The 27,814-nt window shown below is 35.8% G+C and overlaps 1 protein-coding gene and 1 long non-coding RNA gene across 4 annotated transcripts; one reads left to right on the top strand and one right to left on the bottom strand.

Moving 5' to 3' along the window:
- The first annotated feature begins 126 nt into the window (after positions 1 to 126).
- On the top strand, positions 127 to 17,062 carry LOC106090739 (clavesin-2). Of its 2 annotated transcripts, none has more exons than XM_059365328.1 (3): positions 127 to 334; positions 15,343 to 15,948; positions 16,028 to 17,062. In XM_059365328.1, the coding sequence occupies exons 2-3, from the start codon at positions 15,343 to 15,345 to the stop codon at positions 16,403 to 16,405; spliced, it is 984 nt and encodes a 327-aa protein (XP_059221311.1). In that variant the 5' UTR covers positions 127 to 334; the 3' UTR covers positions 16,406 to 17,062. The 2 variants fall into 2 exon arrangements, with proteins under 2 accessions (XP_059221311.1, XP_059221312.1); XM_059365329.1 differs by lacking the exon at positions 127 to 334 and adding an exon at positions 344 to 715.
- Positions 11,476 to 26,602, bottom strand: LOC106090740 (uncharacterized). Of its 2 annotated transcripts, none has more exons than XR_001221884.2 (3): positions 26,481 to 26,602; positions 11,674 to 11,753; positions 11,476 to 11,602 (listed from the first exon to the last, which is right to left on the bottom strand). It is a non-coding gene; the product is annotated as an uncharacterized LOC106090740 (long non-coding RNA). The 2 variants fall into 2 exon arrangements; XR_001221885.2 differs by lacking the exon at positions 26,481 to 26,602 and adding an exon at positions 15,193 to 15,436.
- Positions 26,603 to 27,814: the final 1,212 nt, after the last annotated feature.

The following is a 27,814-nucleotide window of genomic DNA, read 5'->3' as shown; positions in this document are numbered from 1 at the left end:
TGGTTGCCAAGCAACAAAAATTTAAATACCATAGCAATTAGCTATCCGTGTGAAGTAACCATATGAACCATATGTTTAAATTCAAAATACCAATTTTGTTACCATTGTTAACTCTACCACCGACCCATAACCACAGCCAGCCAACCAGCCAGCCAGTTGGGAACTGTGTTAAACCGAGGAACGTATTCATTCGTTTTAGCTTGCTGTAATTCTTGTTTTCGTTTTTATTTTGTTGCTTCAGTTATGAGTCATAAAAGTTAATTTGTTGCATACACCTTTGTTTATAATTTTAAATTGTTTGCAATTAAAACGGTTCATTCGTCCATAATCAAAGGTATTAAAAAGAATTAAAATTTATTTACACTTTGACTGATGGTGAGGTTGAAATAAATGTGTACGAACGTGTTGTTATTATTACGATTTTTACGGGTTTTGTTTGGTGCCTCAACTGTTTTGGTAATCTGAGAAAGCAATACAACAGAAAAAAACAGTCTCGTCGTTGCCGTCGTGTATTCTAAAGATACCAACATAATTATATACACTCATGTTCACATATCTAGATACATGAACACATGCCTGTGTAAATTTGTATGTAGGAGGCTGTTTGTGTGAGTGCGTCAGAAGAGTCGTATACAGTGGCTTAAAAAAGTGTGACGACCAGTGTCACTCGGCTTTGGATTTCTTTGCCATATGTGTGACGTGGTCTCGCGTAACGGTAAATTAAAAAAAATTGTTCTCATTCTTAGAAAGAGCATTTTAATAAAATTTATATTTCTGGATTTGTTTTATTGAAAATGGCTACGCGAAACACGTTGTATGTGCCTCCCTCTTAAAACCTCAAGCATAGATGACGCTCCCTCACAAAGAAATAGTTATAAATGGTGTTTGGAAAATTGGCAGCGGAAATGAAGTTTCCGTTTGGAAAAAAGAACTGCCGTTTGCATGATATATGCATGATGAGCATTCATATGTACACACTTTGAAAACTGTAGAGCGTTTAAACATTTGGGAGATACGTTGTAATGATACAAAGACCAGGATTTGTTTTTTTTTTTGAAAACTATCAAAATTTAAAATATTTTTTTTAACCGATAAAATTAAGAAAACAATGCTTAAATTTATAAAATCACAAAAAATTTATTGTTTGTAAATTAGTGTAGAGGTATGTTCAGATTAGTCAAATATTTGACCCAACTTCTTTTATCATTTTTGCCCAAATTATGTCAAATTCTTGATTTTATATTCACATTAGAAACATTTATTTTACACATTTTGTTTGTTCAAAAACAAATCAAATAGCGTTAACCATGAGATCAAAAAAGGCTTTTTTGCCCAACATTCGATTGCATGTAAAATATGTTATGTCAAGATCCCAGATCGGTTTATATGGCAGCTATATCAAAACGTGGACCGATATAGCCCATTTACAATCCCAACCGACCTACACTAATAAGAAGTATTTGTGCAAAATTTCAAGCGGCTAGCTTTATTCCTTCGAAAGTTAGCGTTCTTTCGACAGACGGACGGACGGACATGGCTAGTTCGACTTAAAATGTCATGACGATTGAAAATATATTTATTTTATGGGGTCTTAGACGAATACTTCGAGGAGTTACAAACAGAATGACGAAATTAGTATACCCCCATCCTATGGTGGAGGGTATAAAAAGGAAAAATATTTAGTAATATAGACAGTAAGTTCTTTCAATCATTATTTAATTGAATTGGAGCCTTTTTAGGCTCAACAGCACTGTTATGACTGTCCGTTTTTGAAAAATTCTAGCCGCTCGAAATTTATATTGGTATAAAAGTACTTTAGATACCTATATATAGAAAATAATACTCCCCCACAAAAAGTCTTTCGACTACGTTTTTTAATTTCTAGATGCAATTCAAATCTTATTTATTTCCAAAATATGCATATTAATGGCATAACAGCTTCTTTAGCATCGATCCAATTAAAACATTTTCTATATAAATGTGTGTATTTTGGGTTTACTTCCCCAATGCATGTAATTCACATACATAGTTACTGTAATAACCAGTAAGAAAAGACAAAAGTCGGGCGGTGCCGACTATATAATACCCTACACCTACCCTATAAATACCAATTGGGACGCATATCTTATTTTGAACCAATTTTAATGGACCTCGTTGGAGGTTTTCAGATGGTTTATAGTATCCGCACCAAATTTCGAACCAGTATGTTCAAAGTGTAAAAACTACAGTTGGCAAATGACAACATTATTGCAAATTACCCAAAATCTGACGAACATATATATGGGATCTATATCTAAATTTGAATCGATTTCGAAGCATTGTACAAAATTTTGGGATCAGTGGTTAATAAATGCGCTTACAGTAGCTCTAGCATTGAAAATAAGGCGATATATATATGTATCTATATATATATTTATATTCTGAACCGATTTCTATGAAATTCGTGAGTTATGTCGAAAGAAAATCCTTTTTGCTGAATTACCACATTATTGCAATATTAGTTCAAATCGGATGAACATTTATATGGAAGCTATATCCAAATCTGAACCGATTTCGAGCAAACTTCTTAGATATTGTGGTAGGTTTTGAGGAAAGCGTTGTGCAAAATTTTGGGAAGATTGGTAAATAAATGCGCTTGCAGTGGTTCTGGAAGTGAAAATCGGGCGATGTATATTTCCAAATCTGAACCGATTTCTATGAAATTCATCAGTAAAATCGAGAGTCATAAGAAAATCCTTCGTGCAAAATTTCGAGATAATCGGCCAGCAAATGACCACATTATTGCAATATTAGTTACGAACAAATGCACACCCTGTATCACAGTAGTGGTGTAGGGTATACAAATATATAAATTATTGTTACTCTATGTCGGTAGCTAGACCTAAACCCGCCACGCTTTTTTTATTTTATAATTTGGAAAACAATAACTTCAAATTCGTGTTCCTGGAGTTTTACTTATGTGTTGCATCGCGCTATATATTGCGCTTTTCGCAAAAGTTCTTTTACATATTTTCAATTAACTTTTTAACTGAACCAATAAAAAATTGACGGGATTTTCGGAAATTTCAATCCTTTTTTTAATTAGATTAATAAAAAAATTTAATTGAAAATTTTAGTCACTGTTTTAATTGAATTACTTAAAAAATTAATTGAAAATTTTAATCATTTTTTAATTGAATATGCAATTTTTTCAATCACCTTTTCAAAAACTAATTGATATTATAATTTTCGTGATTAAAGCAGTTTCTATTGAAAAATTAATTGGATCAATTAATTTCGTGATTGAACCCGATTTTTATTTTGTTCTGTGTTGGAATAAGAGGCTAGCCCCAATCCGCATAAATGCTAAATTCTTCAACATTATCCTTATTTGCGCCCATGCCCCATGTATAGAAACACCGTATGGTAACAAAGAAATATCGCATGGTATGGATGAAATAGAAAATGACTGGTACCGTTGGTATTGGCCTTATTACCGAGCAAGTTTTGCTTTTAATACCAGTCTGCTGTTGGTTTTATTACCAAAGCATTATAGGTTTTTGTACCAAACCGTTATTGAATATTTCACCCCCCTAATAAACCAAAATAAAAAACCATGGGAAATATTTTTAATATTATTTTATTGCGATTATTTATGTTGACACTCCTTGGCCAACGTCAATTTTTGTTTTCAGAAATTGATTGCATATCCATTGATTCCCGAAAGTGATTTGATATGGATACACTAACACAGCACTATTTACTACCCCAGAGATTATCATGATTTTGATATAGATAACGTCCTTAGAGTTTGTACTATTTAGATTTTCACCGCTTTCGAGTATTTGAACACTATTTTATGCACACAAATCATATTAAAACAGTTTATTGAATCAAAACGAATTATTTACAATGACGTTTTTCAGTATTTCAGTACATAGAATACTATACTATTACTATTTGCAGTACATAGAATACTATACTATTACTATTTTCAGTACATAGAATACTAATCTGACGCCGTCAATTCTTAATATTCACCTTCGTCTGGTATTAAATTAACACCAAATGGTATTAAAAATATTTGCCAATAACGCGAACAACACCGGTATTGGCAAAGTACTGTACTTTTTCTATCAGTGCAGGTCATGTTGTGATAGACTCAACCAGCGTGTTAGATATACGATCGATACGATTCGAATCATTACCTTGTTGCAGTAAAAGTTCGCACTCGTCTTAAGGCCGAAACGAAACGAGCGCCTTGAGCTTTGGTTTTGAGTGTCGCGTTGCAAAAATTTAACTCTGCACTCAAATCCTACCAAAGAAACGCGGAAAAGTAAAATAATTTCACATTTGAAAGCGAGCGTCATTCGATAGTAGTAACACGCCAGATGAAGGAAAGGTATCAGAAGTAAAGAAGAAAAAAAAACGTCTCTTCCTAAAGAAGAAGAAGGAAATGGAAAGGCATGAGTGTGAGCAAACCGAATGAAGCCCGAAAAATTTACCAACGAATTAAACATCAAACCGATGGCTTTGGTACAAGCACATCCTCCGGCAGATATAAAGAAGGAAATCTGGCAACTGATACAGATAGTGATGATGTTTGCTATGAGTATACCACAGATCCAATCCCTGATGAAGGTATAGAATGTGTACCAACTAGTCCGAACAACGTCCACGTAGCAGCAACGGGCTGAAAAACAATAGGCAGCAGGAGCCGATGAGTTGTCGGCTAAACTGTTTAAGTCCAGGGGCGATACGCTGATAAGACGTATGGCATACCATGATTGCAATCACAGCATAGTACGTCCCGTACACTAGAAAGTGGACTAGACGGTATATGCCAACTATAGAGGAATAAGTTTCCTACCCATCGCATACAATATACTATCGAGCGTACCGTGTGAGAGTCAACGAATTAATTAGGCACCATCCGTGTGGTTTTAGACGTGGTAAATCCACTATAGACCAGACATTTGCACTGCGCCAAATCCTCGAAAAGGCCGGAGAAGGACAAACCAACATCTACCATATTTTCGTTGACTACAAAGCGCCTTAGAACCCCTATATTCCTGCAAAACTGATACGAATTTGTCGAATGACGCTTTCTAATATACGCTCCTCAGTTAAAATAGGAAAGAACCTCTCCGAAAGTATCGAAAGAGAAACAACAAAAGTGGGTTTGGCAGTAAATGGAGATAAGACAAAGTGGACGATATCAACTCCCACAAAGCCCTGTAAATCCGAGCAGATAAAGAAAATTGGGAACCACAACTTTAAAATAGTCAGCAACTTTTTCTACCTCGTCAACGCCGTAACCGAAAGAAATGACACCAGTTTTGAAATAATACGAAGGATAGTATTGGCTAACAGATAGTACTTTGGATTGAGCAAGCAGATGAAGAGCAAAGCCACCTCTCGACAGACAAAAATTACATGATATTACATAATTCAAGACACTGACACTACCAGTGCTGTTGTATGGCTCTCAAGCATGGGTATTTGCGAAAGCAGATGCGGCAGTACTTGGAATGTTTGATATAAAAATCCTGCGAAAATATATGGACCAGTCTGCGTTAATGGAGAATATAGGCGTCGTGTGAGCTATGAGCTGTATGACGGCGACTGCGTAGTTAAACGCATCACAATACAACGGTTTCGTTGGCTAGGCCATGTTGTCAGAATGGATGAAGAAGCTACAGCAAAAAAGTCTTTTGAAGACGACGATAATTTAATATGCCAAAGGGGAAGACGGAAACTCCGATGGAGTAACCAAGTGGAGAGTTACATCTCGAAACTAGGTGTCAGATATTGGAGATGAAGCGCAGAAGATCGATGCGCTTGGAAATCTATTCTACGTTGTGCTGGAGGAATACTTTTTCTGTAAAGGCCATTAAAGTGAAGTAAAGACAAACGGAATAACGAAATTAGTATACCCCCATCCTATGGTGGAGGATATTAATATTGATATGGTTTCTTTCAAAAGTTAAATACATTTAATTTATAATCAACAGATAGTTGTTATACCCTCCACCATAAGATGGGGGGTATACTAATTTCGTCAATCTGTTTGTAACTACTCGAAATATTCGTCTCAGATCCCATAAAGTATATATATTCTTGATCGTCGCGACATTTTATGTCGATCTAGCCATGTCCGTCCGAAGGAGTAAAGCTCCTGATATAGCTGCCATATCAACCGATCTTGGGTCTTGACTTCTTGAGCCTCTAGAGTGCGCAATTCTTATCCGATTGCAATGAAGTTTTGGCACAACGTGTTTTGTTATGATATCCAACACCTTTGCCAAGTATGGTTCAAATCGGTCTTTAACCTGATATAGCTGCCATATAAACCGATCTGGGATCTTGACTTTTTGAGCCTCTAGAGGTCGCAATTATTATCCGATTTGCCTGAAATTTTGTACTACGGATCCTCTCATGACCATCAACATACGTGTTTATTATAATCTGAATCGGTCTATAGCCCGATACAGCTCCCATATAAATCGATCTCTTTATTTTACTTCTTGAGCCCCCAAAGGTCGCAATTCTTATTCGAATTGGCTGATATTTTACACAGGTCTCCAACATGTAATGTAATGGGAAAACAAAAAATTACTATAAAATGTCTTGTCTTTATTGTCCAAAATAATAGTTTAAAGCATTTGTTTGTTACACCCACCCATACCCACTGACAAACATATGGATCAGAATATATGTATTTCTGACCACTCCTTTCAATGAACCCCATACAACCATGATTGACAAATATGCACATTTTGGGAGGTGTTTTGTGGGGTAGGCAACCTTTTATCACTTGAACCTCATTTTTAATACCATATTCGTAATCTACTCTGGAGTCCCATATTGTCATCATGGTCTGATATGCCCACTTGGGACGGTTTTGGTTTGGGGCGGCCTCCTTGGTAATTACACCCTACTCTCGAATACCTTTCATTGCCCCGATCGTCCCACTTTTTATTTTCGATACTCTTAAGGCGGATAATAACTTGGATCCAATTTTTGACACCATATTCGTATCCTACTCTAGAAAACCTTTTACTTGAATCCCATATCGTCCCGGTCGGTCCACTTTGCCCAATTTTAAGTATCATATTCATACTCTACTCCCAAATACCTTTTATTTGAGTACCATATTGTGCCGATAGGTCCACTTTTGATATTGGACGCAACTTTAGGGCCTGAAACAGCCTTCTAAGTACTTTGATCCAATTATTAATACCATATTCATATTTAACTCCCAAATATCTTCATTTGAGTCCCATATTGTCCCAATCGGTAAACATGTCCTGCTGGGTGTTTTTGGGGTTTGGGAAGGCCCCTCAGACACCAAGGAATACATATTTATGTCAGATTTGTACTTTACTTTTAAATGCATTTCATTTGAAATCCATATTTCCTAAAGCGATAAAAGTGTCCTGTTGGGTGGTGTTTTCGGGGTTAGGGGACCCCCCGACACTTAGTGTGACATTTTTATGCCAAGTTCGTACTCTGCTCTTAAATACCTTCAATTGATATCCATATTTTCCCAATCGGTTAACATGTCCGTTCGGGTGTGTTTTGGGATGGGGCGTCCTCCAGGTTATTTGACCCAAAAATTTTAAACCAATTTCTTTTTTTTTTTTGTGTTATTATAAGGTGGCATACAAAATTTCGCTTAAATCGGTGCAACAATCTCCGAGATCTGGCGTTTTTAAAAATTTGGGTAAAGGAGAGGGTATACCCGCCTTCGAGGGGCCAAGCCCTACCTTTTATGAAAATTTCATGAAAACAGACAAACATAATATTAAACAAATAAAGCGCAACAATTTCATTCTTATATTATCGATATATATATGATTGTATGTTCTTCCGATTTCCAAAACATCAAAAATGTTTGCTGAAACAGCAGTTTTTGTCTGTTGAAAATGGGAAAGCAGATATAACTGCTTTTTCAGCAAACATAGGCCTGCTGCTGTATAAGCAAACATTTCCAACTGCAATTTCAACTGACAAAAACTGGTAAAATATTTATTACGTATTACTGCTGCGACAGCTAACAGGTTGCACTGAAATTTCGCAAATAGTATTTTACTCCCTCATTTTATTTTATTTAGTTTTTTTACTTTATTTTATTCAATTTAACTTAACCACCCTCTCATTAATAAAGCAACATAAATTTTTAGCAAACAACAGACTTTTTAGCAAGCAGCCTGCTGATCTAAAATTGCAAACATTTTGCTATGACAGCAGAACATAATTAATAACTTACAGTCAGCAGACAGTGTCTGTTATTATGAACAGATATTAGACTAAATACTAAAAAGTAACCTAGAAAATGAAAGTCTAAGTTAGGAAGTTGGTTGATGTATGTTATTCTGTCCCCACCTAAGTACCGGTGTCTGTTAGCCGCGAAAGCCGGGCAATGACATAAAAAATGCTCTAACGTCTTAAAATCGTACCCATTTCGTTTCCTATGTGTCCCGTTATGTAACCGAAATCTATACTGACCTCCTTATTACTTACTTACTTTAATTGGTTATGACAGAACATTTGTTCCACTAGCCGAAAGTAGAATAGACTTCTAAGCGCCTTGATCTTCTGCGCTCATTCTTCCCGGTTTGTGTGTACCACCGTGTTTGCCTTCAAAACACTTCTTTGCTGGAGCTTCTTTATCCATTCTGACAACATGGCCTAGCCAACGCAGTCGTTGCATCTTGATGCGTGTAACTATGCTATCGTCGTCATTTACATAGCTCATATAGCTCGCGGTTCATACGTCGCCTATATTTTCCATCAACGCAAACTGGTCCATATATTTTACGATGAATCTTTCTCTCAAATACTCTAAGCACTGCCTCATCTGCTTTCACAAGTACCCATGCTTCAGAACCATATAACTACACGGGGTAGTATCAGTGTCTTGCATAGTGTTACCTTGGTCTGTCGAGAGGGGGCCTTGTTTCTAAACTGCTTACTTAGTCCAAAGTAGCATCTGTTTGCTAGTATTATTCTTCGCTTTATCTCAAAACTGGTGTCATTCGTTTCCGTTACTGCGGTGCTGAGGTAGATAAAGTTACTGACTATCGCAAAGTTGTGGTTCCCAACATTCTCCATTTTCTTTATCTGCTCGGTTGTACAAGGTGTTTTGGAAGTTGAAACCACCCATTTCGTCTTATCTCCATTTACTGCCAGACCCATTTTCACTGATATCAGGAAGTGTCATCCTGCAGAGTATCGAAAGCGGCTTTGTAGTCAACAGAGAGATTGTAGGTGTTGATTTGTCCTTCTCGGGACTTTGGCGTAGTGTGAATATCTGGTACAGGGTGGATTTACAAGGTCTAAAGCCGCATTGATAAGGCCCAATTATCTCATTGACTTTAGGTTTTAATCTTTCACACAGTACGCTCGAGAGTATCTTGTATGCGATGGGGAGGAGACTAATTCCTCTGTTGTTGGCACATTCCGTTTTGTCTCCTTTCTTGTGTACGGGACACAGTATGCCGAGGTTCCTATCATCGGGTATGCTTTCTTCTAGATTGCGCAGATAAGCTGATGCATACGTCTTATCAGCGTGTCGCCTCCGGTCTTAAATAGTTCAGCGGGTAACCCGTCGGCTCCTGCTGCTTTGTTGCTCTTTAGTCGGGTCACTGCTACTTGGACCGCATTCTTGGCTCCAGTAGCATCTCGACATTGTTGGTCGTGCCATGGAGGAGGCTTCCGGTACCCAAGTACGGATTTTACGGCATTTTCCATGTAGTGGGCTATAGTTTGCCACTGCGCCATTACATAATCGGAATAATGAGTTCTTTCATCAAGCAGTTGGGTCAGTCGAGTGGATTTTGCCGCTATCATATGTTGTGTTTGCAGCTTTTCAATGTCCTGCTTTCGTGCAGTGTCAGATCGTACTTTCCTCGCCATGTTCAAACGGGTGCGCACCTTTGCTGCAACAAGGTAATGATCCGAATCTATATTCGCCCCACGGATCGAGCGTACATATAACACGCTGGATGAATGCCTTCCATCTATCACAACGTGATCAATTTGGTTCCTCGTGTTTTGATCGGGTGACAGCAATGTGGCTTTGTGAATATTTTTATGTTGAAATCTGGTGCTACCAACTATCATGTTTTTTGCCGCGGCGAAATCTATCAGCCCCAACCCATTACTGGACGTAATCTCGTGGAGACTAAACTTTCCGACTGTTGGACCAAAAATGTCTTCCTTCCCAGTTTTCGCATTAAAATCTCCCAGAACGATTTTAATATCATGGGTCATATTTTCTCTCTAGGGGCTCGTACAAAATATCCTTGGTCTGCTCGTCTTTATCTTCCGGCATGGACACAAATAAGACTGATGTTGAAGAATTTGGCTTTTATGCGGATTGTGGCTAGCCTCTCATCCACCAGAGTAAAGCTGGAGACAATGTGTTTCAGACTCCGGCTACCCACAAATCCACAGCCAAATTCATGCCTCTCGTTATGGCTGCTATAGTATAGTTAGTCGTCTGCCTTGTACTTCTCTAATACATCCGCCAGCGCGTATACTGCACCTTCTCCATAAAGAGTGCGGACATTGCAAAACGTGGTCCTTTTTTTGTTTGCGTGTCCGTTTTTACTATTCCTTTGTTTCTCATAGTAGTTCTCATAGTTTTCCGGGGGTGGGTTACTGGCCCAGCGCAACCTGTGGGCGCGCCCGGTAGCTTTCAGCTAAGCTTCCCGTGGTAACGATGAACACCACACAAGTAGGAACTCAAAGTTCCAGCTTGTGTGGTGCTCATACTTAACCCGTGTCGGCCGAGCCCTTATTAAGCTACCTACATAGTTAAATCGGAGAAAAATTTTGAATGTTGCCTTTGCAATAAATATCAACCATGGTTTCTTTTTAGTAGAATTTTTTTCAATGTCCCGATCAGATGTACCAGAAATTTTGAATTATTACGTAGATCCTTTTCGTCGTATATGCTATCAATTCAACAAGTTCAAAAATCAGAGAATCGAGGCACATTAAAAAGAAATACTATATTTCATTTAAACACTTGGTTTTTATATATCGTTATATATTTTTTATGTTATATAATAAGAATTTATGTATGTTTATAGTAGTCTGTAAGGATATTTGCTATCTGTTAATAATCGAATAAAATAAAATGCCTTTGGAAGTGGAGAAGCAATCGCATAGCATTATTTGAGATGAAAGATCTGTGGAACCGGCAACTGTGTTACTTATTACTGGCAAACACAGTAAAAATGAGAAACTATGTTCAATAAAGAATTTTGTACATTCAATTAAGGAACCTATAAAGGAATTTGTATTTATGATTAACAATTTTGCAATTAGGATTTATGATAAGCTAAAAAATCTATTTGAAGTGACTCAATAAACCATTCATTTGAAATTTGCAATTTCTTTTAAATAACGTTTTTACAATTTGAATAAAATAAATAATTGATATTTTTCACATTTATAAAAAACTTTGTTCTTCATTGGATTAAATTGCGTATAAAATATGCAAAATATTGTTAAAAGGTATTTATATATTTTCTTAAGGGTACCAGGCTTCTAAAAAAAAGAAAAATTGTCGATTCCATTTTGAGTCTCTCTTCGTTGTGGGTGACACCATCTGTAAAGAGTATTATACTCAATATAATTTATATTCATATATATATAAAATGAATCGTAATAAATACAAACCTTAGCATTTTGCGTGCAATATCCCGAAATCTAGATCCACATGTGTTATCTTCCATATTCAGCGCCCAAATCCATATTATCTATATACAATAAAATATGAAAATAAGATAATATTAATAATATGTTCTTATAAACGTAAATGTTCAGATTCTACAATGTCATTCAATTTGTCGCGTTGGGGATTTATCCATTCTATTGGGTTGCCTAAAAAGTAATTGCGGATTTTTTAAAAGAAAGTAAATGCTTTTTTAATAAAACTTAGAATGAACTTTAATCAAATATATAATTGCCATTTTGTTCGATAACCTTTTGCCATCTTCCTGGCAAATTTATTGTAGTATTCCACGCTCATAGAACTTCTGGCCTTTATCTGCAAAAAACTGAACCAAGTGCGATTTTATAGCCTCATCATTGCCGAAAGTTTTACCATTTAAGGAGTTCTGCAAAGATCGAAATAAATGGTAGTCTGATGGTGCAAGGTCAGGGCTATATGGTGGATGCATCAAAAGTTCCCAACCAAGCTCACTCAGTTTTTGGCGAGTGACCAAAGATGTGTGCGGTCTAGCGTGGTCCTGGTGGAATATGACACCTTTACGATTGACCAATTCTGGTCGCTTCTCCTTGATGGCTGTATTCAATTTGTCCAATTGTTGACAGTAAACATCCGAATTAATCATTTGGTTCCTTGGAAGCAGCTCAAAATATACCACACCTTCCAATCCCACCAAACAGACAGCATAACCTTCTTTTGGTGGATATCAGCCTTTGAAGTGGTTTGAGCTGGTTCACCATGCTTGGACCATGATCGTTTTCGACTAACGTTGTTGTAAACAATCCATTTTTCATCTCCAGTTATGATTCGTTTTAAAAACGGATCGAATTCATTGCGTTTAAGGTGCATATCAAAAGCGTTGATTCGGTTTGTTAAATGAATTTCTTTCAGTACATGTGGTACCCATATTAAAATTGACGCCAAACAAACAAATGTAAACAAAATTTCGCGTACTTTTTTCTAAAGCAAGCTAAAAGTAACAGCTGATAACTGACAGAAGAAAGAATGCAATTACAGAGTCACAAGCCGTTGAAAAAATTTGTCAACGCCGACTATATTACTACTACAATATATTACCGACAATTACTTTTTGGGCAACCAATATTTGTTCATTGTTCTGTATCACATTATGTCAACGCAACATTTTTATACCCTCTAGCATAGGATGGGGGTATACTAATTTCGTCATTCTGTTTGTAACACCTCGAAATATGAGTCTGAGGCCCCATAAAGTATATATATTCTTGATCGTCATGTGGTTTTAAATCAATCTAGCTATGTCCGTCCGTCGGTCTGTCGAAAGCACGCTAACTTTCGAAGTAGTAAAGATAGCCGCTTGAAATTTGCACAAATACTTTTTATTACTGTAGGTCGGTTGGGATTATAAATGGGCCAAATCGGTCCATGTCTTGATATAGCTGTCATATAAACCGATCTTGGGTCTTGACTTCTTGACCTTCTAGAGGGCGCAATTCTTATCCGAATTTTGCACGTGGTGTTTTGGTATTACATCCAACAACAGCGCTAAGTATGGTTCAAATCGGTTCGTGTTTTGATATAGCTGTCAAATAAACCGATCTTGGATCTTGACTTCTTGAGCCAATAGGGTGCACAATTCTCATCCGATTTGGCTGAAATTTTGCATGAAATGTTTTGTTATGACTTCCAATACTGTGCTAGGTATGGCGCAAATCGGAACATAACCTGATATAGTTGTCATATAAACCGATCTGGGATCTTTACTTCTTGAGCTTCTAGAGGGCGCAATTCTCATCCGATTTGGCAGATATTTTGTACAATGGCTTCTCTCCTGACCTTCAACATACGTGTTCAATATGATCTGAATCGATCTATAGCTTGATACAGCTCCCATATAAACCGATCTCCCAATTTTGCTTCTTGAGTCCCTACAAGGCGCAATATTCAGCATTTATTTATGGTCCGAATCGGACTATTGTATAACTTGATATAGCTCCAATAGCATAACAGTTCTTATTCAATATTCTTTGTTTGCCAAAAAAAAGACATACCGCGCATAGAACTCGACAAATGTGATCCATGGTGGAGGGTATATAAGATTCGGCCCGTCCGAACTTTGCACCCTTTTACTTGTTTACAATAAATTTGTTTTACTTTTAAAATTGAAAAAAAAATAAATTTTATATATAAAACCGATATAAAAACCGCACTTCTAATTTTCTTGATATTTTTTGTCTAGCCACGTCACTTTGTGTCTGTATGTGATAGAAGCTTGACATCTATTTGGCTCATTCGCACTTCTTTTCGCTTACATATTTGTGAAAGGAAACGCAATATTATCTTGGTCAATACACAATTTATACTATTAAATAACATTTTAATTCGTACAATTAACAAGTAAGAGCGTGTTAAGTTCGGACGGGTAGAATCTTATAAAATCTCCTCCATGGATTGCATTTGCCGCGTTCATTGCGCGGTATCTCTTTTTAGGCAAACAAAGGAAAATGGAAAAGAATTTTTATGGTATTTGAGATATATCAAGTTATAGTCCGATTCGGACCATAAGAAAATAGAATATTGAAGATCATAGTAGAAGTCATTGGATAATATTTCAGTCTAATCGGATAAGAATTGCGCCCTGTAGGGGCTCAAGAAGCATTATCGGGAGATCCTTTTATATGGGAGCTGTATCAGGCTATAGATCGGTTAAGGCCATATTTAACACATATGTTGAAGGCCGTTGTACAAAATTTTAGCCCAATCGGATAAGAATTGCGCCCCCTAGAGGCGTTAGAAGTCAAGATCCCAGATCGGTTTATATGGTAGCTATATCAGGTTATGTATCGATTTGAACCATATTTATCGCAGTTGTTTATCATAACAAACAACTTTATGCTTAATTTCAGTCAAATCGGATAAGAACTGCGCCCTCCAGTGTTTCAAGAAGTCAAGACCCAAGATCGGTTTATATGGCAGCTATATCAGGCTATAGACCGATTGAAACTATATTTGGCACAGTTGTTGGAAGTCATAACAAACAACTTCATTCAAAATTTCAGTCAAATCGGATAAGAATTGCGCCTTCTGGATGCTCAAGAAGTCAACACCCAAGATTGGTTTACATGGCAGCTATATCAAAAAATGGACCGGTATGGCCCATTAACAATCCCAACCGACCTACACTAATAAGAAGTATTTGTGCAAAATTTCAAGCATCTAGCTTTACTTTCGAAAGACAGACGGACACGGCTCGATCGACTTCATGACAATCAAGAATATATATACTTTATGGGGTCTTAGATGCATATTTCAAGGCGTTACAAACTGAATGACGAAATTAGTATACCCCCCATCCTATGGTGGAGGGTATACAAATATGCTCAACGCATGCCTTATTTACTAATCACTTGCCGTGATACAAGAAATATCGAAGTCAATACCATGTTTAATCGGTCAAATTTGGGTCTATATTTTTTCTGTGTACTAACCTGCGGAGAATTGGTTTCTTAACTAGACGTTGTTTGCTGGTGGCAAACATGCATGCTTGGAACTCATCTGAACAATGTCTAAACCTTTAAATAGTATAAGCACCGTATTTGTCACTTTATTTTAAACATTTCTTTCTTATTTCCTTCCAGATGTCCGAATATTTTGAAATCTCTATAAATCGAGCGTATAGCAATAAACACTACGCAACATATTTTGACAATGATGTCAAAGACGTTAATCGGAATCAAGCGAAAAATCATCAGTATTTACTCAAAAAATTCAATGAAATGGCTGCTTCGAGTCTTAATTACGCCTTAAAAGAAAAATCATTTTGTAATGATGATAGCTTTCTTTATCGTTTTTTGCATGCGCGCAAATTTGACTGTGACAGTGCAATGGAATTGCTCATAAAATATCTACAATACAAACAAAATAATGTCCAAATACTAAGGGATATTAATATTTTCGATGAACACATTCAGTTAGCCCTAAGGGATGGCAATCCGGGATTGCTGTCGCAACGTGATAGACGTGGGCGAAAGGTTGTGACCTTTACAGCGGCCAATTGGAATACAAATAAATATAGACTGCAGGATATATACCGAGCCCTATTGCTAACACTTGACAAATTATTAGAGGATGTACAGAATCAAGCCTTGGGTTTTGTCATCATAGTAGACTGGACCAACTTTACCTATAGACAATCTACACATTTAACGCCGAAAATATTGAAAACCATGATTGAGGGCCTACAGGTAAAGTTATGACAACAAAAAAAAATAGACTTTAATGTCAATATTTTCATTGTTTTTTTTTTTTCTTTTATTCATATAGGATTGTATGCCAATAAAATTTAAAGGTATTCACTTTATAGCGCAACCATGGTATGTGGAACTAGCACTATCAGTAATCAAACCATTCTTCAAGGAAAACATCAAAGAACGTTTCTATGTGCATGGGACAAACCTGAACTCGCTGCATGAATTAGTGTGCAAAGATATACTGCCTTCGGAGTTGGGTGGTGAAACACCTAATGTTAATAATTTAGATTGGTACCACTCCCTTTTGGATTCCAGCCAGTCCACGGAAGAACATGCCACCAATAAACCTTACCGAATAATAAAAGATATAGTATACTCAAAGCCCTCTGTCAAGTTGGACGATAACTTTAAAGATACAAATTGCTCAAATTCAGTAAAGTTAAAATCATGATACAAAAAATTGTTTTCCATTGATTTCTATTGATTTTTATGATTTCTATGATAGGGAATATTTTAAAAGTTTAGTTAGCAAAAAAAATCCAAACTCATTTTATTGTGCACTATTCTTTATTGCAATACATATTGTATAAACTATGCCTTTACTCAATGATTAGTTCCTCTAAAGCGATGGGTCTTTATTAGGCACTACATCATATATAACAAGTAAGAGCGCGTTAAGTTCGGCCGGGCCGAATCCTATATACCCTCAATCAGGAACGCAGCCAAAGGGGGCCCGAGCCCCCACCATAATTATCGTGTCTGAAGAAAAAATTTAGATTAATTTTATTCTAAACAAAAAATTTCAGTAACATTTATAATTTATATATATTTATATACATATTGATAATATTTTACAAAGACAACATTTTGCTTAGAAAATAATTTTTCTTAAAGACAAAATTGTAATGAAATTCTTCTTACTAAAGACAAAATTTCAGCGTAACATTCTCTAATAACAAAACTTCAGGCCCGTGCTGAACCCTCCTCGAAATTATTTTTAAGAGAAAAATTTCTTTAAAAATTTTTTTAAGGACAACATTTTAATTAAATTTTTTCTGAGGACAAAATTTTAAAAAAATATTCAATAAAATTTTTTCTAAACACAAAATTTTAATGAATTTTCTCAAGAACCTAATTTCATTTTTTTAAGGACCTAACCTCGAGATAATTTTTCAAATCCAAAATTTTAGTAAAATTTTGCTACACTTCATTTCCTATAAACAAACAAAATTTTTCGTAAAATTTTTCAATGAACAGTTTTAAAGACAAACTTTTAACCCATTACTCCTCACCCTTTATTACGCTGTCCGATTTTGATGAAATTTTATATTTTCATAATTTAGAAAATTCATTTAACGTAGAATTTTCTTTTTAATATTTTGAATTTTAAAATTTTTTAAAGAAGAAACCTGTTTATTTCCTTAGCGCCTACAACAAAAAAAACATTTTCTTAATATTTTACGACCATTTAGCGAAGAAAGCTGGATTTAATTATTTTGGCATACAATCGCACCTGCTATCAAAAAAGGAGGATTATTGTCATAAATTTAATTTTTAATTTACAAACCATCAAATGCAAAAAAATTTAAACGGATTCTCACTCCTAAGAATATTGAGAAATTATTTCGTTTAATTTTTTGGATATAAAAAATTGCCCACTTTCGATAAACCAATTTGTCCCCAAAACATAACGGACAAAATTGTTGTGACCGATTTCAGTCGTTCACTTTACGATAATCCAAATTTCATTACGAAACCGCTTTCCTTACACGCCAGCTCTATTTTTGGTTATTTTTCGTCGATAAGGTGGGTTAATGCAATTTTGTTTAAAGGACGATTGCAATGTATTTTTTTCAAAAGTTAAAACTTTTGTGGTTGTTTTAAACAAAAGTTGTTAACCGTTTCTTCATGGAATTTTCTTGTCAATTTTTCTTTTATAAAAATTGTTCCGAAAGACATACATTTAACAACAATTTTTCGAAGATATAATTCTGTAAGAATTTTCTCTTTATTCTCGTTTTATTATTTTAATTGAAATTTTATCTGTAGAAATAATATTATTAAAAAATGTTTTTAAATCAAACATTTTGTTGGTGAGTCTGAAAAATGTTTCCAAAGAATAATTAGCAATATTTAATTATAAATTATTTTAATATAAATTATTTGAATGAAATGAAAAATTTTAAGGACTCGGAAACACAATTTTAAAACCCCGAAATGATCACCCAGATTAATTTACATTTCAAAATAATTATTTCAAATAAAACCATTTCGATTTTTTCTTGGAATTTCATAATTTACAATACAGTATTTAAGGCAATTGATACGGAGCTCATAGTGATGAGGGGACGAAAATTCTAGTAGATATTTTTGAGTTCTGTTGGCTTTGACTGTAGATTTGAGCACAGTGAAATATTATTTAAACCATTTTAAAATGTACTTTTTGAATTTTTGACTTTCTTCCAAGAAACTCTTTTTACAATGAAAAGATTTTGCAAATAATGATTTCCTTATGTGTTATGTACGAAAATTTCTAATGAAATTCGACGAGCCAAATTACATGTTTACAAAATGGTGGGTATTAAGTTCGTGTTTCATAGAGAAATACCCATGTATTTCACGACTTCTTTATTGAAAAATTACAAAAATATTACTGATAAAATAACAGTTTTATTAAAATTTTATCATAAATAATGGGAATGCCCTGATCAATGAAATCAGAGAGACTTTTTGCTTTAAAATCTATTATCAACAAAGAGTAATCTTAAAAATATTAATTATCACGAATATTAGCCAGCAGACTTTTATTTATGAGAGCAAGTTTTACATTACACTTACGTTTGCCGATAGGTCATTTGACATTTATTAGTGGGAAAAGAAAGCAAAAAAGTTTACAATTGCAAAAACGTAGAAATCTCTTCGTGTTTCTGATTTTTAGTTTTACCACCTATTCTTCTTTTATCTCTAATAAATTAGGAAAACTTTAGGACTTATAAAGCACATGATGGAAATTATAAGCATAAATGACAATAGTTGAATGCATTTTTTACCGGACATATTTTCAATCAAAAAAGGATTTTCGATAGATTTTATTTAAGTTCGAAGAAGAAATTAGCGACATCATTTAAGCAGAATGTAGTTGGTTCTTCGTAAAAATTGGTTAAAAAATTATTTTTTTAAATACTTTACAATTATAGTTGCTTAATGGCCGACACAAACAATAACATAGCAAAAATCAACGCAAATGAAAAAAAAAAAATCTTCAAAATACAGAAGCTGATTCGGCGAAACTTTCACTATAAAACTAAGTTATTCGCAAAGACAACCACACTTTGGAGGCTTTGAAAGATTAAGATCGACCTGTAAATAGTGTGTTGGCAATCTGTTCAAAATTCAGTTCTGACTTTATGACCAAATGTCACCAGCGATAGGTCAGTTCCTGCATACAATAGCGACCACAATTTTCCAAAAAAAATTGAGGTATCTTTAACAATTTCACTGTAACATAAGAATTTAGTTAATTTTCGATTTAAAAAAAAAGTGGGGTGGCCCGCCCCCAAAAAAAATAAAATCCTGGCTACGTCCCTCCACCATGGATCGCATTTGACAAGTTCTTTCAATTATATTTTCGTATATATGGGAGCTCTAGATATGGACCGTACTTGCCTAAGAGTTTTTAAAAATAAAAGTAGGCGATTCGATTATCAAGTTATGAGCCAAAGTCTTGGAAGTCAAACTTAACTCTACGTGCAAAATGTCATCCAAATCGGATAATAAATGCGCCCTCCAGAGGCTCAAGAAATAAAATCGGTTTATATGGGAGCTATATAAATTTATGGACCAAGTTGGAAGTAGTAACAAAACACTACGTGCAAAATTTCAACCAAATCTGATAATAAATGCGCTCTATAGAGATTCATGAAATACAATTGGGAGATCGGTTTATATGGAAGTTATTTACTATCCCAACTGAAGTGTTTGAGCACAATTTTAAGCAGCCATTTTTACTCCTTCGAAAATTATCGTGCTTTCGACAAACAAGCGGACATGGCTTAATCGACATAGAAGTTCAAGATGATCAAGAATATTTATACTTTGATGGGCTTCAGATTAATTTTTCAAAAAGAGTTACAAATGGAATGACAAAGTAAGTATTTTTTTTCTTTATATATTCCTCTTAGGAACATAGGGCTTCTACAAGATTATTCCATCTTACTCTATCTTGACTTGTTACTTTAATCTCTTCCCATGACTTATGTATTCTATTTATATCTACTAGGATCATATGGCGCCAAGTGTTCTTCGGTCGTTTTCGGCTACCTTGAGGGTTCGACTCTAGACTATATCGAGTAATACTTTCATGTGATTTGCGAAGAGTGTGGCCCATCCATTTCCATTTTCTTTTTATGATCTGATATTTTGTTTGTGTTTCATTGGGTTCTCTCCAAAGTTCGTCGTTGGTGATAGTGTTTGGCCAAAAACCCCAACATATAATACGAAGGAATTTGTTTATTTACGTCTGAATGCTTTGAGTTATCGCCTTTATTGTGGCTATGTTTCACTTCCATAGAGCAAAGTTGTTTTTACACAAGCGATGAAAATTCGAAGTTTCGTGTTTGTGGGTGGTTCTGGGGTTCGACCGATTTTTTAGAGGCGTCCAAATGCAGATCGGGCTTTGCCTAACTTGTTGCACACGTCACTCACGATCCCACCATTTATTATCATCATACATCCCAAATAGCAAAAGCTTTCCATAAACTTTATTTTTTGTTTATAAATTTCGAAATCCCTATTGTTTTTATGGTTTAGTCGAATGGCCTTTGAATTTTAATATTGACTTCAAGACCTCTGCGTTTAGCAAGCAGAGCGTCGATTTTTCTCTGCATATCGCAATGTTTGTGTGAAATAAGGCATATGTCGTCTGTCGTCAGTCGAGGTCTTCGAGATGTCTATGCAATCCCCAGGTTATTGCTCGTTTGGTTATTGCTATTTCTGACATATTTTTGTCAGAAGAGTAAAGGGGATAGATGTCAGGCTTGTTTCACCTCTGTGTTAGTTGTAAACGGCTCCCTATAATGTCTACTATGACAGACTTGTAGTGTGTTGTTGCCGTACATTGCCTTAATGATATTAATTAATTTTTGCGGCTCCTTCAAGGATCGAAGGATCCTATTACAATAGGAAGTATTGAGCAAAATTTTAAGCAGCTAGCTTTACTCCTTCGAAAATTATCGTGCTTTCGACAAACAGGCGGACATAGCTTATTCGACATGGAAGGTCAAGACGATCAAGAATATTTATACTTTGATGGGCCTCAGATTAATTTTTCAAAGAGTTACAAACAAAATGACTAAGTTAGTATACCACCATCCTATGGTAGATAGTATAAAAATCGAGGAAATGGAAAAATAATATATTGGGTTGCCCAAAAAGTAATTGCGGATTTTTTAAAAGAAAGTAAATGCATTTTTAATAAAACTTAGAATGAACTTTAATTAAATATACATTTTTACACTTTTTTTCTAAAGCAAGCTAAAAGTAACAGCGGATAACTGACAGAAGAAAGAATGCAATTACAGAGTCACAAGCTGTGAAAAAATTTGTCAACGCCAACTATATGGAAAATCCTCAATTACTTTTTGGGCAACCCAATATAAAGTGTGCGAACAATATCTTCGTGTCTGTCTATTGTTATCGCATATCTTACTCTACTTTAATTGGCTATGACAGAATATTTGTTCCACTAGCTGAACGTAGAATAGCGTTCCAATGGCCTCCATCCTCTGAGCCCATTCTAAAATCGCTAACACCAAGTTTCGAGGTGTCTCCCACCACTTGATTTTTTCATTGGGCTTTTGGTCTTCCCGGTTTGTGTACCAACGTGTTTGCCTTTAAAAAACTTCTTTGCTGGAGCTTCTTCATCCATTCTGACAACATGACCTACCCAATGCAGCCGTTGTATTTTGATGCGTGTAACTATGCTATCGTCGTCATACAGCTCGTGGTTCATACATCGCCTATATTCTCCATTATCGCAAATTGGTTCATATATTTTACGAAGAATCTTTCTCTCAAATACTCCAAGCACTGCCTCACCTGCTTTCGCAAGTATCCATGCTTCAGAACCATATAACAACACGGGTAGTATCAGTGTCTTGTAGTGTAATCTTCGTTTGTCGAGAGGTAGCCTTCGTTTGTCGAGAGGTAGCTTTGTTTCTAAACTGCTTATTTAATCAAAAGTAGCATCTGTTTGCCAATATTATTCTTCGCTTAATCTTAAAACTGGTGTCATTCGTTTCGGTTACGGCGGTGCCGAGGTAAATAATGTTACTATCTCAAAGTTGTGGTTCTCAACTTTCTCCATTTTCATTATCTGCTCGGATGTACAAGTCGTTTTTGGAGTTGAAACCATCCATTTCGTCTTATATCCATTTACTGCCAGACCCATTTTCACTGACTGTTTTTCGATTCTTTCAAAGGTCGCAGTTGTTACTTCCGGTGACCGACCTATGATGTCAATGTCGTTGGTATAGGCGAGTACAATGTGTTCTCTTGTGATTAATGTGCCATATCTATTCACATCTGCATCTCGTATAATCTTCTCCAGCAGGATATTAAAGAGATCACACGGTAGGCTGTCTCCTTGTCTGCGGAGAGATTCTTTCCTATTCTTACTGAGGAACGCGTATCAGCAAGTGTCATCCTGCAGAGTCTTATTAAATTTGCAGGGATACCAAACTAAGACATGGCTTGAAATACCTTTGAACGTAAAAGGGTATCGAAGGCGGCTTTGTAGTCAACAAAGAGATGGTAGGTGTTGATTTGTTCTTCTTGGGTATTTTCTAGGATTTGGCGCATTGTGAATATCTGGTCCGGGGTGGATTTACCAGGTCTAAAGCCAATCATCGCGTATGCGTTCTTCTAGCCAGATTGCGCAGATAAACTGATGCATACGCCTTATCAGCGTGTCGCCTTTCCGACTGTTGGACCAAAGATGTCTTCCTTCCCTATCTAGGCATTAAAATTTCCCAGAACGATTTTAATATCATGAGCGGAACAGTATATATATTGTTGATCGTCATATCATTTTAAGTCGATCTAGCCATGTCCGTCCGTCCGTCTGTCGAAAGCACGCTAACTTCCGAAAGAGTAAAGCTAGCCGCTGAAATTTTGCACAAGTACTTCTTATTAGTCGGTTAGGATTGTAAATGGGCTATATCGGTGCACGTTTTGATATAGCTGCCATATAAACCGATCTGGGATCTTGACTTCTTGAGCCGCTAGAGGGCAAAATTCTTATCCAATTCGGCTAAAATTTTGCATGTGGTGTTTTATTATGACTTCCAACAACTGAGCTGAGTATGGTTGAAATCGGTCTATAACCTGATATAGCTGTCATATAAACGTATCTGGGGTCTTGACTTCTTGAGCATCTAGAGAGGGCAATTCCTATCCGATTTGGCTGAAATTTTGCACGACGGTTTTTGTTATGACTTCCAACAACTGTGTTAACAATAGTTCAAATCGGTCTATAACCTGATATAGCTGCAATATAAACCGATCTGGGATTTTGACTTGTTAAGCCACTTGAGGGCGCAATTATTATCCGATTTGGCTGAAATTTTGCATGAGATATTTCGTTATGACTTTCAACAACTGTCCTAAGATTAGTTCAAATCGGTCAATAATCTGATAAAGCCCATAAATGATATGGGATCTTGACTTCTTGAGCCTCTTAAGGGCGCAAGTATTATCCGATTTAGCTGAAATTTTGTACAACGGCTTCTCTCATGACCTCTAACATACGTGTCGAATATGGTATGAATCGGTTTATAGCGTAATACAGCTCCCCTATAAACCGATGAGCAATTCTTACTAGATTTGGCTGGCATTTTACACAATGACTTCTACTATGGTCTACAATATTCAATTTAATTATGGTCCGTAATTAACCATAACTTGATATTGTTCCACTAACATAGAAATTATTTTCTTTTCTTAAAAGAGATACCGTGGAAAGAGCTCGACAAATGCGATCCATGGTGAAGGGTATATAAGATTCGACCTTTTACTTGTTAGTGTTCCTTTATTTCTCACAGTAGTTCTCATAGTTTTCCGGGGGCGGGTTACTGGCCCACGCCCCAACCGCATGGGTTTTGTGGGATTACACATTTTATAGCATATCAGTTTTTTAAATATAAAACTATCGTGTTGAGGCTTGAATAGATAAGTAAAGGCCGGTACTACGTTCAGTTTAACACAAAAATTTTCTCTCTCTGTTATTGTAACGAGTCTGGTTTAAACCTTCTTGCACGACAAAAGCTTACCTGGGTGGGATCTCTGATTTTCAAACATTGATAACTTAGCCAATTTTTATCAAAAAATCGATTGAAATCAGAAGCTAAATTGATAGTAAAAAAAAAATCATGGCTGAATTATTTAAAGGTTGTCTCATGTCAACAGTACATTAACAAACCATATGGTGAAATCGCCATCATACCATCAAGCTGAACGACGTTTTGCTAACACATCCAAAGAAATTTATGTGCGTGTTTGTATACGTGTGCAGAACTTGTGCATTCACAAAAAGAGAATATGCGAAAAAGAAAATAACTACGAAGAGAATGCAAACAAAAATTTGACATCTTAGTACCGTCAAACCGGGCCGGCTGTTTTCAGCTGTCTGTGAGACCACATTTTTAGATCCTCCTTGAACAATAACTTTGATTTCCCTTAGGTTAGGTTACGGGTGATACTGTATTCGCTTTTACAAAAATTTTTCATGATTCCATTTTTTAGATAATATATTTTGAAGCAAGAAACTTGCTGATTTCATTCACGAGGATATTTCCTCAATACTTATGAAAAAATTTTCATCAAAGTATTATGTTATCACTGAGATATTTGTAGTGTTTCAAAAAAGTAACCGTGAAAAACATGTGTTTTCACCTGTGAAAAACGAATATAGTACCAGCCTTTAGGTTGTAAAGGGGGTGCGGATATTAATCCTCCCCATGTTACAATGGGCATACACCTAAGCCAATAATCGGCTTGTTGTGGGCAAGAATTCCGTGCAAATAACAAAATCCCTAATTGTTTTCCATACAACACTCCCAAGTAGGTTTATATCTGGCATTATGTGTGCCAGTGTCTTTTAGCCGCGAAAACCGAGCAATGAAATAGGAAATACACCAACGTCTTATGATCTTCCCCACATGCCCTACACATGCTATCATTTGCCGCACCGAGTCTGCATAAGTGAGCTCGTAGACCTATGTCCCATTATGATACCGAAAACTATACTGACCTCCTTCTTATTTCCATTCCCTAATAGCCTCATCTTCTCACGATCCGGATCTCCTCATAGGATTTCCGTCGTCCTGTCGACCGTTTCGCTGTTCCACAGTGTTAGCGTACGTCTGCCACGCCCTTAACTCGGACTGCGTCGCACCGAAAGGTTTTGAATTAACCAAATTTATTGAAGGCAGTCCTCTTACCTTCGATGTCAAATCATCTGCTCTATCATTCCCTCTTAGGGTTGGGATTCTATTCTGTTTTCGGAATAGCCGCGGACGTTTTTAATTGTTTCGCGAGCAAAATTTATTGTTTCCATATATTTTGTTTCCGCGGAAAAGTAGTACTCTGCTTATGGTGAGGAAAATGGAAAAAAGTCAGAGTGTCAACAATTGAAACAGTTAACGGCATCATTTTTGTATGTTTTATTGGTTTCAATGGTTCGTTTTTCTTTATTCTTTATTTATTTGCAAAAATATGAATTAAATAGAGAAAAGAATAAGTGCGGATAAAAAACCTGTTTCGGTATGGAAACAAAAACAAACATGCTATCAAATTCCGCTCGCGGAATAATTATAAATTTCAGCGACTATTCCAAAAGCAGAATAGAATACCAACCCATATTCAGCTTTATGGCTGGTACTTGTTCGTTTTCCACAATTGAAAACACATGTTTTTTGCGATTACGTTTTTGAAACACTACAATAATCTCAATGATAACATAATACTTTCATGTTATTGGATTACATCCAGCTTAGACCAATGTTTTTTTTATTTGTTTTGCCCCTATTTCAAATAGAAAAGTAAAAAAACAAAAATCGTCTAAAGAGTCTCAGCGGTGTGAGTTGGTGGAAACATGTAATCTTTTGGTGGCATCGCAATATGATGAGGCCTCTGGAAAAGGCCGAAATCGCGATCATTACGGCCCGCCCCCAATACATTTAACACAACACATTGCTGAGACTCTTTATATTGTACTTTTTTTGGCTGGTTTCTCCTTCGAGACGAGCTCAATGATCGGAGATTTTCTTTGCAAATGGAAACGGAATGCCAGAGATCGCAACACACACCAACCACTATGGGACGCGTTTCGTAATTCGGTTGCAATTACTCATCAGCCATATTAGGCGTGAAAACTTTAAGGGCCGTTGTACTTATAAAAATATATATTAAAGCAGCATTTATAACCCAATTTCAAGGAAATTTGAAACAATGACTTTTACTATGCATACCGATGTCCGAACTGAAATATGGTCCCAATCTGACTATATTTCGAAATAGCTGCCATACAGACTGATCTGCCGATTTTGAGTCTTAAGCACATAATTGCCGAATTTACTACTCGATTTCTCTGAAATTTGGTAAGCACAGAAATATATTGACCTAAATTTGACAGATTAAACATGGTATTGACTTATAAAAAAAACTTTTCAAACAATTAATTATTTCTGACATTGAAATCTGATTTTTTTTTTGTATAATGGTTAGTGATTGGTAAAGAAGACATACGTTGAATATATTTTTTATTGTACGAATAAATTGTTATTTTATAATACAAATTGCGAGTATATACATATAGTACATATGTAATGCAAAGAAGTGCGTATGAGCCAAATATATGTCTAATTTCTTTTGCAATCAGACACATTAGAGGCCACCCTAGCACAGAGGTTAGCATGTCCGCCTATAACGCTGAACGCCTGGGATCGAATGCTGGCGAGACCATCAGAAAAAATTTTCAGCGGTGGTTTTCCCCTCCTAATGCTGGCAACATTTGTGAAGTACTATGCCATGTAAAACTTCTCACCAAAGAGGTATCGCACTGCGGCACGTCGTTCGGACTCGGCTATAAAAAGGACTCGGCTATCATTGAATCGGACTGCACTGATCGATATGTGAGAAGATTGCCTCTCTTCCTTAGTGGAATGTTCATGGGCAGAATTTGCATTTACAGACACATAGTCTCGTGACTAAACAAAAAATATCAGGAAAAATAGAAAGTGTGGTTTTGTTTAATAATAATAAGTGTAAGTAAAAACAATTTATTTTAAAAAGTGTTATGCTGAAATAGTGTAAAGCAGAAAAAATTAGAAAGTGAACAAATGAATTATTTTCTTTTATTCAATTGGTAAAAATGTTATTTGAGAGAAGGGACAACTTTCAAATGAATTGATTTACTGAGATAATAACCGCTTTAATTGGGTTATTGAGCTTATCATTAATCTAAATTACAAAATTGTTAATCAATTAAACAAACTCGTTTATAGGTCCGATTTCAGCTAATTTTTTTATTGAATACATAAATTTCTTAATTGAACCATTTTTTTTAATTTTTTTCTGTGCGGTGAGTTGCAGGAGGCTCCACATTATCATATTTCGAGATTGTGCCATATAAACCTATCTTCAAGTTTCATATATACCGGCCATGGTAATATAGCACTCAAGTAAAAGGTATTAGAGAGTGAAAGAAAGCGCAGCTGAGTGCGCTCGGTTCCGCTTATACCGCATAAATAACACAATTCTACAAAACCAATACCACGGACTCAAGCGAAAACTTACACAAAGA

This window comes from Stomoxys calcitrans, chromosome 3 (genome assembly GCF_963082655.1).
Source record: "Stomoxys calcitrans chromosome 3, idStoCalc2.1, whole genome shotgun sequence".
In the NCBI taxonomy this organism is placed as follows: domain Eukaryota; kingdom Metazoa; phylum Arthropoda; class Insecta; order Diptera; family Muscidae; genus Stomoxys; species Stomoxys calcitrans.
Note: the sequence above shows the minus strand (reverse complement) of the source record. Positions and strands in the feature narration are given on the sequence as shown.